Consider the following 12,692-nt stretch of genomic DNA (forward strand, 5'->3'; position numbering starts at 1 on the left):
AACCAACTGCTGGTAGGTGGGGCTCAAGTCTAGCTTTGTGTAGAGTTTCCTCCCAGAAAGTTTTGTGAACAACTCATCAATGTGTGGAATGGGGTAAGTGTCTGAAGAGGCTGCTGGATTGACTGCAACCTTGTAGTTTCCGCATATCCGAACCGAGCCATCTCCTTTCATAACCAGAACAATCGGAGCTGCCCAACGAGAAAATTGTACAGGTTCTTTGATCCCAGCCTTTAGCAACCGATCCAACTCCTGATCTACCTTCCCTATCAGCGAAAATGGTTCCGGGCAGGCTTTCACAAACTTCAGAATTGCATTTGGGTCAATGTCTAGCTCAACCTCCGTTCCTTTCAGTTTTCGCAGCTCCAATGTTAAAAGGTCTCCATAGTCCTGAAGGAGTTTCCTCAATTGATCACTGGCATTGAGGTTGTTCACCTCTTGCCAATTCAACTGGATTGCTCGGAGGCAATACTATCCCAGCAGACTGGGCCATGAACCTCACCACCATTAAGGTCAACTCAGCCTTGTGTGTGCCATATCTTACAGCGACTTTGCATTCCACCACAATATCCACAGGTTCACCAGTATATGTGCGTAGTATGGTCTGACTGGGCAGATTGGGGCAGATTGTGGGTCTGTTTGGGTTGTCTGCCCTCCACTTCTCCTGGAACATAGCCTCACTAATCAGTAATACTGAAGACCCCGTATCTATTTGCATCTGTACTTCTCTGCCTTGTACCTCCAACCTCACAACCAGTGGTTTGGATTCCGCTTGGTTGCTCGATTTATGGAAAAGACTGTACTTGTCCTCTTCATTTTCCTCCTCTAATTGATATGTCTTGTATTGAGACCTTTTTCTCATTCCCTCTGGAGAGCTGTTCTTGCTCCGAGAAATGTTTTGGGTTTTGAATGACAGACTGTTGCAAAGTGACCCTTTTTGCCACATATATAGCAGTCCACATTTCTAGTTGAACACTCGCTAGTTTGATTATGAGCCATCCGTCCACAGCGATCACATTTTACTGCGGACCCCTCTTCAAAAGATAAAATGCGGGGGGTATGGTGGCTATTCAAACTCGTCATCTTGTTTACTACTCCCTGATCTCGCAGCACTCCGGTATGTTCACAGATATCCAATGCGTTCTTTTCCACCAATTCCATCCATGAAAAGATATCCAATTATCTTTTCCAATTAGGTTAATTTGTGTTCAATTACAAATTCTGGAGTCATTTACCTCCTGGTCTTGAGGTGGTTGGTGTCTGGCTTGCCAGGAAACTTCTTTCTCTTTAATTTTCAATGATGTATTTGTGCAGTTGAGATGCAAATGAGGTGATGATTTAACAATGTGATTAAACTCATGTATTTTTAAGTTATATAAAGTTGTGAAAATTTTTTCACAAACAGAACACTTGATGGGATTTTCACCCTCGTGGATCATCTCATGTTTATTTAAGTAAAATGACAATGTGAAGAGCTGTGTACCTTTCAATCCCGAGGAATACTTTCACGTTTCTTCAAATGTGATAATGTAACAAAAGTTTTCTTTTCAAAAAAAGAACATTCATATGGCTTTTATCCTTTATGATTCTTCTCATGAATATCTAATTGACGAGGATATCTGAATGCTTTGTCACAAACAACACACTTGAATGGTTTCACACAGGCATGAATCCTCTTATGTACCTTCAAAGTCCACGTCATTGCGAAGGACTTTTGACAAACAGAACATTTGTGTGGCTTTTCTCCTCTGTGAATCAAATAATGTCTCTTAAGATCAGATGAGGATATAAAGGATTTTTCACAAATGGAACATTTGTGTGGCTTTTCACCTCTGTGAATCAAATCGTGTCTCTTAAGATCAGATGAGGCTATAAAAGATTTTGAACAAATTGTACATTCGTGCGGCTTTGTCCCGCTGTGAATGATCTCATGTTTCTTGAGGTAAGATGAACACGTGAAGGATTTTTTACAAAATGAACATTTGTGGGGCTTTTCAACACTCGTATGTTTAATCTCATGCACATTTCGTTGAGAAGCGTACCTGAAGGCTCGTTCACAAACAGAACATTTGTGTGGCTTTTCACCGGTGTGAACCATCACATGAATATTCAGGTCGTATGCACTTGTGAAAGATTTTTTACAAAAAGAACATTTGTACGGCTTTTCTGTCAGGTGAATCATTTCATGTCTCCTTAATGCACATGAAGTCGTGAAAGGTTTCGTACAAACAGCACACTTGTATGGCTTTTCACCGGTATGAATCCTCTCATGCACAATTTGGTGAGTTGAAGTTCGGAATGCTTTTTTACAAAACGTGCAATTGTATGGTTTATTTCCAGTGTGAATCATCTCATGTATCTTTACATAAGAAAAAGTTGTGAAAGCCTTTTCACAAAAAGAACACTTGTGTGGTTTCTGTCCATTGTGGTCGAGCTTGTGTCTCTTTAGAGAAAACAAATTTGTAAAGGATTTTTCACAAAGAGAACACTTGTAGAGCTTTTCATCAGTACGAGTGGTCTTGTACATCTTCATAGCAGATGAAGTAGTGAAGGGTTTTTCAAAAACAGTACATTGTTGTGCTTTCTCACCGGTGTGAATCACTTCATAATTCTTCAAAGCAAATGAAGTTACCCTTGTCTTATCCGTGTTTCTTTTCAAGATAGCGTTGCTTGAAAAAGAGCGAGACCAACTTGAACACAAATTGAGGGGATGCTCCATTCGTGCCTCTGCAATGCAAAAGATTAAAAAAAAAATGACAGAGAAACACTTGATATTGTTTTGAAAAAGTATCCGATGGTTTTACCATTTTTTGCAGTGCAGTAATTCCTCACATGATGCATGTTCATTTTACTAGCTTTCGTTATTAAGCGGCTGATGAATTCAGCACCATTTTTCATATAATGCGTAAATTTGTCTTGTTACACAACTACCAGCAATCACGCAGCCATCACTCTTCACTGACTAAACGAGTCCGAGATGGGCCGTGGGATGCTGGGCAAGCACGGACCAATACCACACACAAAGCAACACATGCTCCAGTTCTTTGTCAGCCATCTTAGTGTGTGTACTTGCCTCCAAACACCCACTAAACTTGTCACGTAACATCTTGTGCATCCTTCCCTATAATGACTGGTAAGGAATCAACAAGTGAAACTTGTGCTTCTGTACCCAAGAAACAAATGAAAGCCATTTCAGTAAAGGTGAAATTAAGAGTGATTGAGCAAAATGAGAAAGGTGAACGAGCAGTGGACCTTGGCCGATCACTTGGACTTGCAGAATCCACCTTACGAACAATTTGTGCAAATATCAATAAAATCAAAACGAGTGCTCAGAGTGTTACACCATTAAAGACACCCCTCCTGGAAATTATGATATATAAATTACTTTATAACCAATTACTAAGATTAAAATCTGAAACTCCAGCTCTTGTTAATTTGACCAGCATCAGTGGACGTAGCGAGCAGGTGCAACACTGGGTATATCTTTAAGCAGTCCCAAGGAGTGGAGATAGGTTGTGCACAGCTACTTGCACCACTGGTCTGGAAGGTGAAACTCTATTCATAATCATGTCGAGAGAAAGAGGAAGGCGAGATGCATGGAAGAGCCAGAACACAGATGACAAAAATAACAGTGGAAATATGAGAAACATCCAAGGGGTTTTCTTTGAAGAAAACAAATTTATGTTTTCAGAGAAAATAAATAAACATCCAAACACATAAACTTTTTTTGGTTTCTCATTAGGTCAAGTCAAACCAGGCCAGATTAGATCTGTGACTTGCTACAATTACCATGTAAACCTGTACTAACCTGTTTCATAGTCGGGTTGTTAGTGACTAAACAACCTCCCCTACCAGGTTTTCTGGTGAGGAGGGTGGAGGATATGGACACCCAGCAGGATTAAAAACAAAACCTGTCAAAGGATGGAGGAGCTCCATGTGAGCCAACAGCCATCCATTTCTCATGCCTATCTGTGTCTGCGGATGTCTTCCTGCAGTTGGGTTACTTTTTTTTTTTTAGGTTTGTGGCAGGATTTGCACTCCGGCCACCGTAAAACATTTTATTCTGCAAAACGCACAAATGTAAGGAAATCTGAAAACCCACTTTGTGGGAGTACCTCCTATGCTACTGCCCTTCACATTGCAGCTCACCAGATGACAAGATTGGGGCAAAGCCTTTGGGACCCCCATTCCTTGATGATAGGAGAAAAACCTCCAACAACCATGGGATAAACCTCGAAGGGTCAGATTGCGGTTGTGTGTGGAGGAGTGGTGCTGAGGTGTCATCCACCAGACGGCAGCCTCCTTGGGTTAACCTGAAGTGGTCCCTTTGGGTGGGTGGCCTGGAATGTCCTATCTCGAACTATCTCCTATCTTATCTCCTATCGCTCGGTGTACTGCAGTTAGAGCGGAGGGTGGTGGGCTCCTGACAGAGAAGTCCAAAGTGAAAGCTCGCTGTCCCTGTTACTTTGAGCAGCTGTTCCAGGCTGATCCACCAGCTGTTGAGTTGGATGTCAGCAGTGTTACTATCTCTTTTCTGGCCGTTCAATCAACTGTGATCCACTTTCGTTTGTGGAAACAGAGATTGTGCTGAACCGGTTGAAATGGGGGTAAAGCTCCTGGGATCTGTGGCATCCAAGCTGAACTTGTCAAGGCTGGTGGAAATGCCGTTTCCTTTGGCGTTGCATACAGCTCATGGTGTTGCATGAAGTTCAGTGCTCTGCCAAGAACACAGGCATCATCCCAACTGACTGCAGGAGGGGCCTTGCTGTCCCTGTCTGGAAAAATGAAGGGTGATCGCCAGGACTGAGGGGTGACGCTGCTTCGAGTGCCAGGCAAGGTCTTTGCTCGGATAATCCCTGATTGGATTCGTCACAATCTGCTTAAGCACCAGCGCCCAGAGCAGTCAGGCTTTACACCAAATAGATCAACGATTGACAGTATTTGTGTCCTCACCGAACGCAGTCGAGAGTTTCAGCAGGAGCTGCTTGGAGCCTATGTTGATCTCTGTAAAGCATTCCATTCAGTGAATCGGGATGTCCTCTGGAGGATTCTTGGTCTTCGTGGGGTGCCACCAAAACTGATCAATCTGATGTTTGAACTATACTTTGGTACTGAGAGTGCTGAGAGATGTGGTGATACCATCTCAGACATATTTCCAGTTGTTACTGGAGTTTGGCAGGGTGTGCACTGGCCCTCACACTTTTCAGTGCTTATATGTACTGGATACTGGGGAGGATGTCAGAGAAATCAAGCTGCCGTGCTTTGTTTGGGAATGTCAAGATCTCTGACCTTGATTTCGCAGATGAGGTCATCTTTGCGGAGACTCTGCATTTCCATTTGGGGGTCCTCGAAGTGCTGAATGAGGATTTGCAGCCACTGGGATTATGGGTTTCCTGGGACAAAACTAAGATCCAGGCTTTCAATGACATCTTGGATACTGCTATCTTGTCTGCACCCGTTTGTGGTGACTATGTTGATGTCACGGAGAGATTGACTTACCTTGGCAGTGGTATTCATGTCTGCTGGCTGTGAGACAGAGGTCAATAAGCGTTTCAGTTAGGCCTGGGGAGTCATGGATTCACTGGATCATGGGGTGCGTCGCTGCCGGTGCCTGTGCAGGAGGATAAAAGTCTGAGTCTTCAGCCTCTTGGTGCTTTCTTCCAGTCTTGCTCTATGGATGTGAGATTTGGACTCTGACCAGATATCTGAGATGGAAACTTAATTCCTTTGGTACCAGATCTCTTGGGAGAATCGGTGGCTATCGCTGCTCGGACTTTGTGTTCAACGAGCGGTTACTGAGAGTGACTCAAATGCGATTTGTTACCTGCATAGTCTACTAGCGTCAGCTGCGGCTGTATGGACATGTGGCTCGTTTTCCTGACGCTGATCCTGCTCACCAGATTCTCTTAGTGAGGGAGCCTCATGAGTGGAAGGGTCAATGGGATGACCACGTGCCTCATGGTTGCACCAGGTTGATCGGCATCTCAAGGAGATGGGGATGAGCCAGGCATTTCCCTGGGGGACGGCGAGACAGAGGCCCCGGGAGTACCGGCCAAAAGTGCTTCAACGCATGCTCCTATACCTGACTTGACGTGTCTGTAAATATAAACTATAAAAAGAGCTCCCGAACATCAACGATGAGGCTTTGCACTTCTGCAATGTTTTAGGCGAAATTGAAAGCAACAAAGGGAGTAAGTTATTAAACATTAATTTGGTTAAAAACACTTGGGAATGATTCAGAGTTTCATTCATGGCTCACCTTCTGCCGAGAGGGAATCTTCAGAAGATTCTTCCTTCACACGAGTGACGTTCAACATCGGAGGAACGTTACCATGGAAACTTGTGGCTTTCACTTGACCCGTTTCGTCTGGGGAGAAATGGACGGACGTCGGGGCCGTGGAGGATTTTAAGTACCAGGTACATCTTGTGGGAATTTAAATGGTTTCCTCTATTATAAAAAAAAAAAAATAATCAAAAAGTTAATTTAAATCCTGTGAATAAATGGTTAAACGTCGTGCTGGACTCGCCTTGTGAAGAACAATTCTCCCCAAGTTCAAGTTTCACCTTCAGCTCCTCATTTAAATCTATAACAACATCAATGGAGTCAGAAACCAAACTCACCACAACCCGTCAGGTCATTCCCATCATCCAGCATCGTTATCTTCGACTTGTACATTGTTATTATAGATCGTTACCTTGTGAGGGAAAAACACCTGTAGGTTCAGGTTCCACCTTCACCACCACTATCGGATCTGTGGAGAAACAAAACCCGTTTTAAACAAAGATCACACTCGGAGATTTTACTTTAAAACAAACTCGTGTTAAACTCTTCCTTTATTTACTCTCCGAGATATTCATCAACGTGGTTTGTCCATCATGAGAGAACCCCGTACCGGGTTCCAGGTCCGTCCCGTCCCCTCCATCACGAAGGTTCTGAACGTCCAGGATCCTGAACCCGCAGATCCCAGCAGCTCCTCCCGGACCCCCTCTGGTCCCTCCATCAGAGCCCGACTTGGAGTCCGAGTAGTTGGGATCGGGAGCGCAGCTCGGGGGGTCTCGGTCCATGACCGTCAATCACCGCGAGTTACAGAACTGATTCAGTTGGATCGGGTTCGTCTCTTCACAGCTTCATATAAATCACTCTCACACCTGTGGATATGAAAACCATTCAGGTGGACTCTTGTCCTGTTGTTTTTCTCATTTCCCAAAATTAATATATTTTATTTTACGAAAGCTAACCTCCTCCTGTTCTGTCAAAACAGCTTTTATCCATTCTCAAGGAATAACGTGGTGAAAAGGAAGGAGGGAGGATTTACAAGCCGAGCTCAACAATACACCGACTGTGAGATCCTGCATCGAAACCTCATTTACTCCTTAATTAAGGAAAAAGTTTCACAAACAAGAAACTCATGAGTTGATTACATATAAAATGTCACCTTAAAAGGGGCCGAAACTCCACCCAACACATTCCAGTTCAGATCAGGTGTTTATTATGTCCGTAAATATAAAGCAGACAACGGACAAACAACATTTCAACATTTTGCCCCTTTCCACCCCATAAATGTTATTTCTCCTCTCCCTCTTGTTCTCCGAAATTCCTTTCTGTTTCCAGTCACACTCGCCATCCTCCCTAATTACCTTCCTTGAACGATCACCACTCCCGTGCCTACGTCATAAATAGATAGCGTCTGTTATCATCATCTGGAAACACGTGATTTTTCCTGGGAGACGAGGAGAAACTAGAAAGAGCAATCACAGATGGCAGACCCTCAACAGAACTTGTTTTGTAGGAGGTACTTTATAGACGTACTTTGAGAGTAAAGAAAAGAAGATTGAATACGTTAGGAAAGTAGGGGTCTTTTACTCAGAAAGTAGTTAATACATGGAATGGTCTCCCTGGAAAGGTCGTGGCAGCAGAAACAGGAGATAAGTTTACATTAGAGTAAGATAGGTACCTGGAAGTTATGGAGATAGAGGGGTATTGGGTTGTTGGCAGGACTTTTAATTAGCTTGAGCATTGATGGGTGATTGTGTGCATGTGTTCGGAGTGCTGTTGGTAGGGGTCTCGTCAAGGGGTGTTGTGTGATTGATATTGTGTGTTTTTTTCTTTACCCAAGACCATATACGCCCTTGCCCCCTCCCCTGGAAAGACAAAAAAAATACAAAAAACAACTGCAAAAGCTGCAAAAAATTAATTAATAAAAGACAATTTACATTTTTCGTATTTTGATTTGGTGTTGACTTGATGTGGTGTTGATGTGATGCAAGCATGATGGACTGAATGACCTCCTCCTGCTGGACTGAATGACCTGCGTTTCATTTCCTTGTGTGTTACTTTATGGATGTACTCACAGAATTGTAATTTGCTTTGTTGAGGTCGGCGGTTGAAAAAAAAAAAAAAAACAAGACAACGTGTAATACTGGTACCACCAGGTGGTGTTTATGGCCAATGTTGGTTCATTACACACACACACACACACACACACACACACACACACACACACACACACACACACACACACACACACACACACACACACACACACACACACACACACACACACACCCCTCTGGTGAGGGCACGATGTAACTTGTGAATCGCAGTCACCGTGTGGCCCTAAATGGAGTTCTTTCATCCCCCCTTCCTGTCCAGGCTGGAATTCCTCAAGGTAGCGTTCTGTGATCATCAATGATCTCTCCGACTCTCTGGAAAATCCTCTATATCTCTTTGCTGATGACTCCACCCTCTGCCGTACCATCGGTCATCCCCCAGACCAGCAAGCAGCAGCTTCTTCGCTCACTGCTGATCTGGATAAAATCACAAACTGGTCCAACACGTGAAACATGTCTTTCAATCCGGACAAATCTCACACTTTCACTTTGTCTCTTCGAAAGGACCGTTTAGAAAACCCTTTCAACAATCCTCTGGAAGAAGTTCTTTCTTTCAAGCTTCTGGGTCTCACTATCTGCCATGACCTTTCCTGGGAAAGCCACATTTCAAACCTCGCCTCCAAAGCCAGTCGCCGACTGGGAATTCTCCATCGTGCAAAGTCCTTTCTCAGCCCACCTGAGCTCGTGACCACTTACAAAGCTTTTGTCCGCAGCCTGATGGAGTACTGCTCTCCCCTCTGGGCTGGTGCTCCTGCCTCCCACCTTTCTCGGCTTCATGCTGTGGAAACCAAGGCATTTCGGATCATTGGCATCTCCCGCAATGAGGCTGAGTCTTTGTGCTTCTCACTCTCTCACCGCAGGCTGGTAGGTGGTCTTTCTGTCTTCTACCGTCTCCTCTCCAGCCTCGCCCCCCCCCCTGCGATTTGTCCCCACCACATTTCTGCAGGGCGCTCAAGGTCCCCCAACAACCTCCTGGTAAAACTACCAAAATCACGAATCACTGGTCACCTTCACTCTTTCATTCCTCTTTTTCCCTGCCTTTGGAATAAACTCCCTCTCTCTATTCATTCCCATTCTTCCCTCCAGGCCTTCAAAACAGCTGTTCACCACCACCTCTTATTATCCCCCATCCAAATCCTCGATCTTTTCTACCCCCGATAATTATCTACCCAAGCCCACCTCCTTCAAATTCCCTGCCTTCCTTCCTGAAAGTCCCTGTAATGTCCATCTTCTGTTCCCCATGTTCCCCGTCCCATCCCTCTCCCTTCCACAGATCGCCTAATGTCTCTGTTCCCCACTCTTTTGTCCTTCCCACTCCCTCCCCTCTTGTCACATGCCCCCCTTGATGTGTGTTGTGTGTTAGCTCTCAGACGAGCCTCGACAAGGTATACAAAAAAAAAATACTTGGACAAAGGAGGAACCCATCACAGCATTACTATACCAACCCAATGTTCATTCAATGTATCTTCACATCAATTTAATTTCACTGAGAGAGGAGGGGAGGGGGGGGGGTTGTGCGTTGAGGAAAACTACCCAAGCTGGCACAATGACATCAACAGAGATTTTGGGATGTCCGGTCATGAATGGCCAAATACTGACAGCACATTCACTTTTTGACGAGACCCTGTCAGACATTACATTCATTGTAGTGTAGGCAATCACCTAACCATACCGAAACTACCAATATATCCATTTACCCTTCTATCTCCAAGGTGGAAAGGTTAAGATGGCTGGCTGGATATCGTAGGGTCTTGAGTTCAAGTCCCCGTTTTACCCGTTGTATTAACACCAGGTTGGTTGACTCAGACTGTCATCCTTCCGAGGTTGGCAAAATGAGTACCAGCTTGATGGTAACAGGGGCATTGCTTTAGTGGCACAGTCGTACTTCCAGAAAACGTTGCAGCCAAGCAGCCATAGGCTGCTCACGAATGAATGAATGAATAAGTAAATAAAGACCCACCTTACTACCGTGCTAACTCTTCTTTACTTCAAGGCTGTGGCCTCGGGTTCTATCACTGTCCATTACGATGAAAAAAAATCTTCCGTACTAGATTTTGTTTATACCCTTCATTGTAAGAAATAGTAATAACTAGACGATCCGTGAACCCATGGGGTTCCCGTTGTGACAGCGGTTGATGAAAAAAAAATCATTTCAAAAAAATAAAATAAAAGATAGCTCCAGCGAACTATATCGCTGAGGTTGTTTGTTTAATTAATTTTTTCGTTGCCCGATTTAAACGAAACTTGATACTGCACACCGCAGGAAAATGGTGAGTAAGGTGGGGTGAAAATTTTTGCGCTATCGTGTACGGTTTTGGCTGTATTTCGGGAACATACATACATACATACATACATACATACATACATACATACATACATACATACAAGATGAGAGTTTTAGTAATATATAGATAATAATAATAATGGTAATCTATATATCTTGTTTTTTATTTATGCTTAAACGCTCATCCCTATGGGAGCAGCAAAAAGGGTCATGTTAATATCCAATCTGGGGTATATCGATGACAGTAGATCTTGGCTTGGCTATGTTAGTCTGTGGGGGATGTCATAAGCATACAATGCCTCACGAATGTCGAGTTTCCTTCCTTTCAGTTTAGTGGGTTTTTTATTTTATTTTTTAGTATAAAATGTCGAAGCTTGTAGAAAAGCTAGCACACAGAACATATCACAAAGGGAGCAGTAGAAAAGAGGGGCATGAGAGGGAAGCACAAAACAGTGGGGAACAGAGACATAAGGAGATCTATGGAAGGGAGAGGGATGTGGTGGAGTACACGAGGTATACAAGATGAACACTACATGCACTTTCAGGAAGGAAAGCAGGGAATTTGGAGGTAAGTTTTTCGTGGATTAATGGGGGGAGAAAAGATCAAGATTTTGGATTGGGGAACAGCTATTTTGAAGACCTGAAGGGAAGAGTGGGATTTAAGAGTGTGTGGAAGTTTGTTCAAAAGGTGGGAAAATAGAGGAGTGAAATAATGAAGGTGATAGGCCATGAACCAGACCCTGTAATTTTTGGCCACCGGTACCATTCGAGAGGAATAATACTCATCATAATTTTTGGCAGGGTATACAATACATCTCTACAGTCAGAAACTATGTAATAGCATTGCATTGGTGGTAGCCTTTTGTGTGGTATTAGCCGTTTAGTAGCCCCATCGCAAAATGAACTTTTCTGAAACCGGCGTAAGACGGAAGAAGACATTACATTAAAAACGAATGGTTCTCTCTTATTATAGGCTATATCTTCTTGAAAATTGTTAGGCATGTAGCTCATGTTATTTGCTTTTAAAAACAGTTAAAACTAGCCTAGCATTTAGTGTTTACAATTACAGGCACTGATACTCCATTGCTGATATATTGTGGAACATATGATTTTGTTTTCATAAAAAGTGGTACGGAAGTTTTTTGCCCATACCCAAATTAATGGATACCATGTTTAAATACGTGAATTTGAAGAAAATTTAATCATAAACTAAAATAACAAAATATATTTTAAGTTAGATGTACATTATGAATGTTATTGTTATTTGACTCATTCATCAGATTGCACATGATTAACCATCTTGCTACTGTCTTATTGGTTTATATTGTGTAATACGGGTGTTTGATACCTTCATATGTGCATTATTGAGTTTCTAAATCCCTGAAATTCTGTATTTTTTGAGAAATTACAGGGAAAAAAACATTAATCTTGTTCGTGAGCATGCTATCATTTACCTTTGTTTGATTCTTGGAAAGTATCCTTCAATAACAACAGGAAAAATATCATGACATTGACCAAACTACATAAATCCATCCAAATTAGGTATTTTTTCATTGGGGGGGGGGGGGGGTTGGGTAACATTGTCTGCGAAACTGATCATAATATACAACATACAAAAAAGAAATTTAGATTTTTGGATTTCTTAATAAATTTGCTGAACACCCATGTAATTATATTGTTCCAGAACTTTTATTTAGTTTCGACAGTAAATGATAGACAAACACTTTTCTCAAGGCGGTATGATTTATCACACAGGAAATATAGACACTGATATATAAGTGTAATCAATGACATACCTTTCAACCTCGGCATGTTTAGCACTTTTTGTTGAGAAGCAAATGATCCGAGCAAAAGGTGAGACAAATTTCAATGTTAATGTTTGACTGATAAGAAAAATGTTATGAAGTTGAAGTAGGACGTCTTACCCTGAACTGGCCATTTTGCACAAAATCTTATTCAAGGGTAAGCATATAAATAGGGTGATAACACACAAAAAGCTACCACCGATGCAATGCCATCA

General features: G+C 42.7%; 1 protein-coding gene across 1 annotated transcript; it reads right to left on the reverse strand.

Moving 5' to 3' along the window:
- Positions 1 to 1,417: 1,417 nt before the first annotated feature.
- Positions 1,418 to 7,289, reverse strand: LOC147009952 (uncharacterized). The gene is made up of 5 exons (XM_085863298.1): positions 6,891 to 7,289; positions 6,693 to 6,749; positions 6,525 to 6,581; positions 6,257 to 6,364; positions 1,418 to 2,724 (listed from the first exon to the last, which is right to left on the reverse strand). Exons 1-5 carry the CDS (start codon positions 7,060 to 7,062, stop codon positions 1,571 to 1,573), a joined length of 1,548 nt encoding a protein of 515 aa, XP_085719424.1. The 5' UTR covers positions 7,063 to 7,289; the 3' UTR covers positions 1,418 to 1,570.
- Positions 7,290 to 12,692: the final 5,403 nt, after the last annotated feature.

The sequence above is a fragment of the Eptatretus burgeri genome, chromosome 17, assembly GCF_056783735.1.
Source record: "Eptatretus burgeri isolate ZD-2024b chromosome 17, Ebu_testis_v1, whole genome shotgun sequence".
Taxonomy (NCBI): domain Eukaryota; kingdom Metazoa; phylum Chordata; class Myxini; order Myxiniformes; family Myxinidae; genus Eptatretus; species Eptatretus burgeri.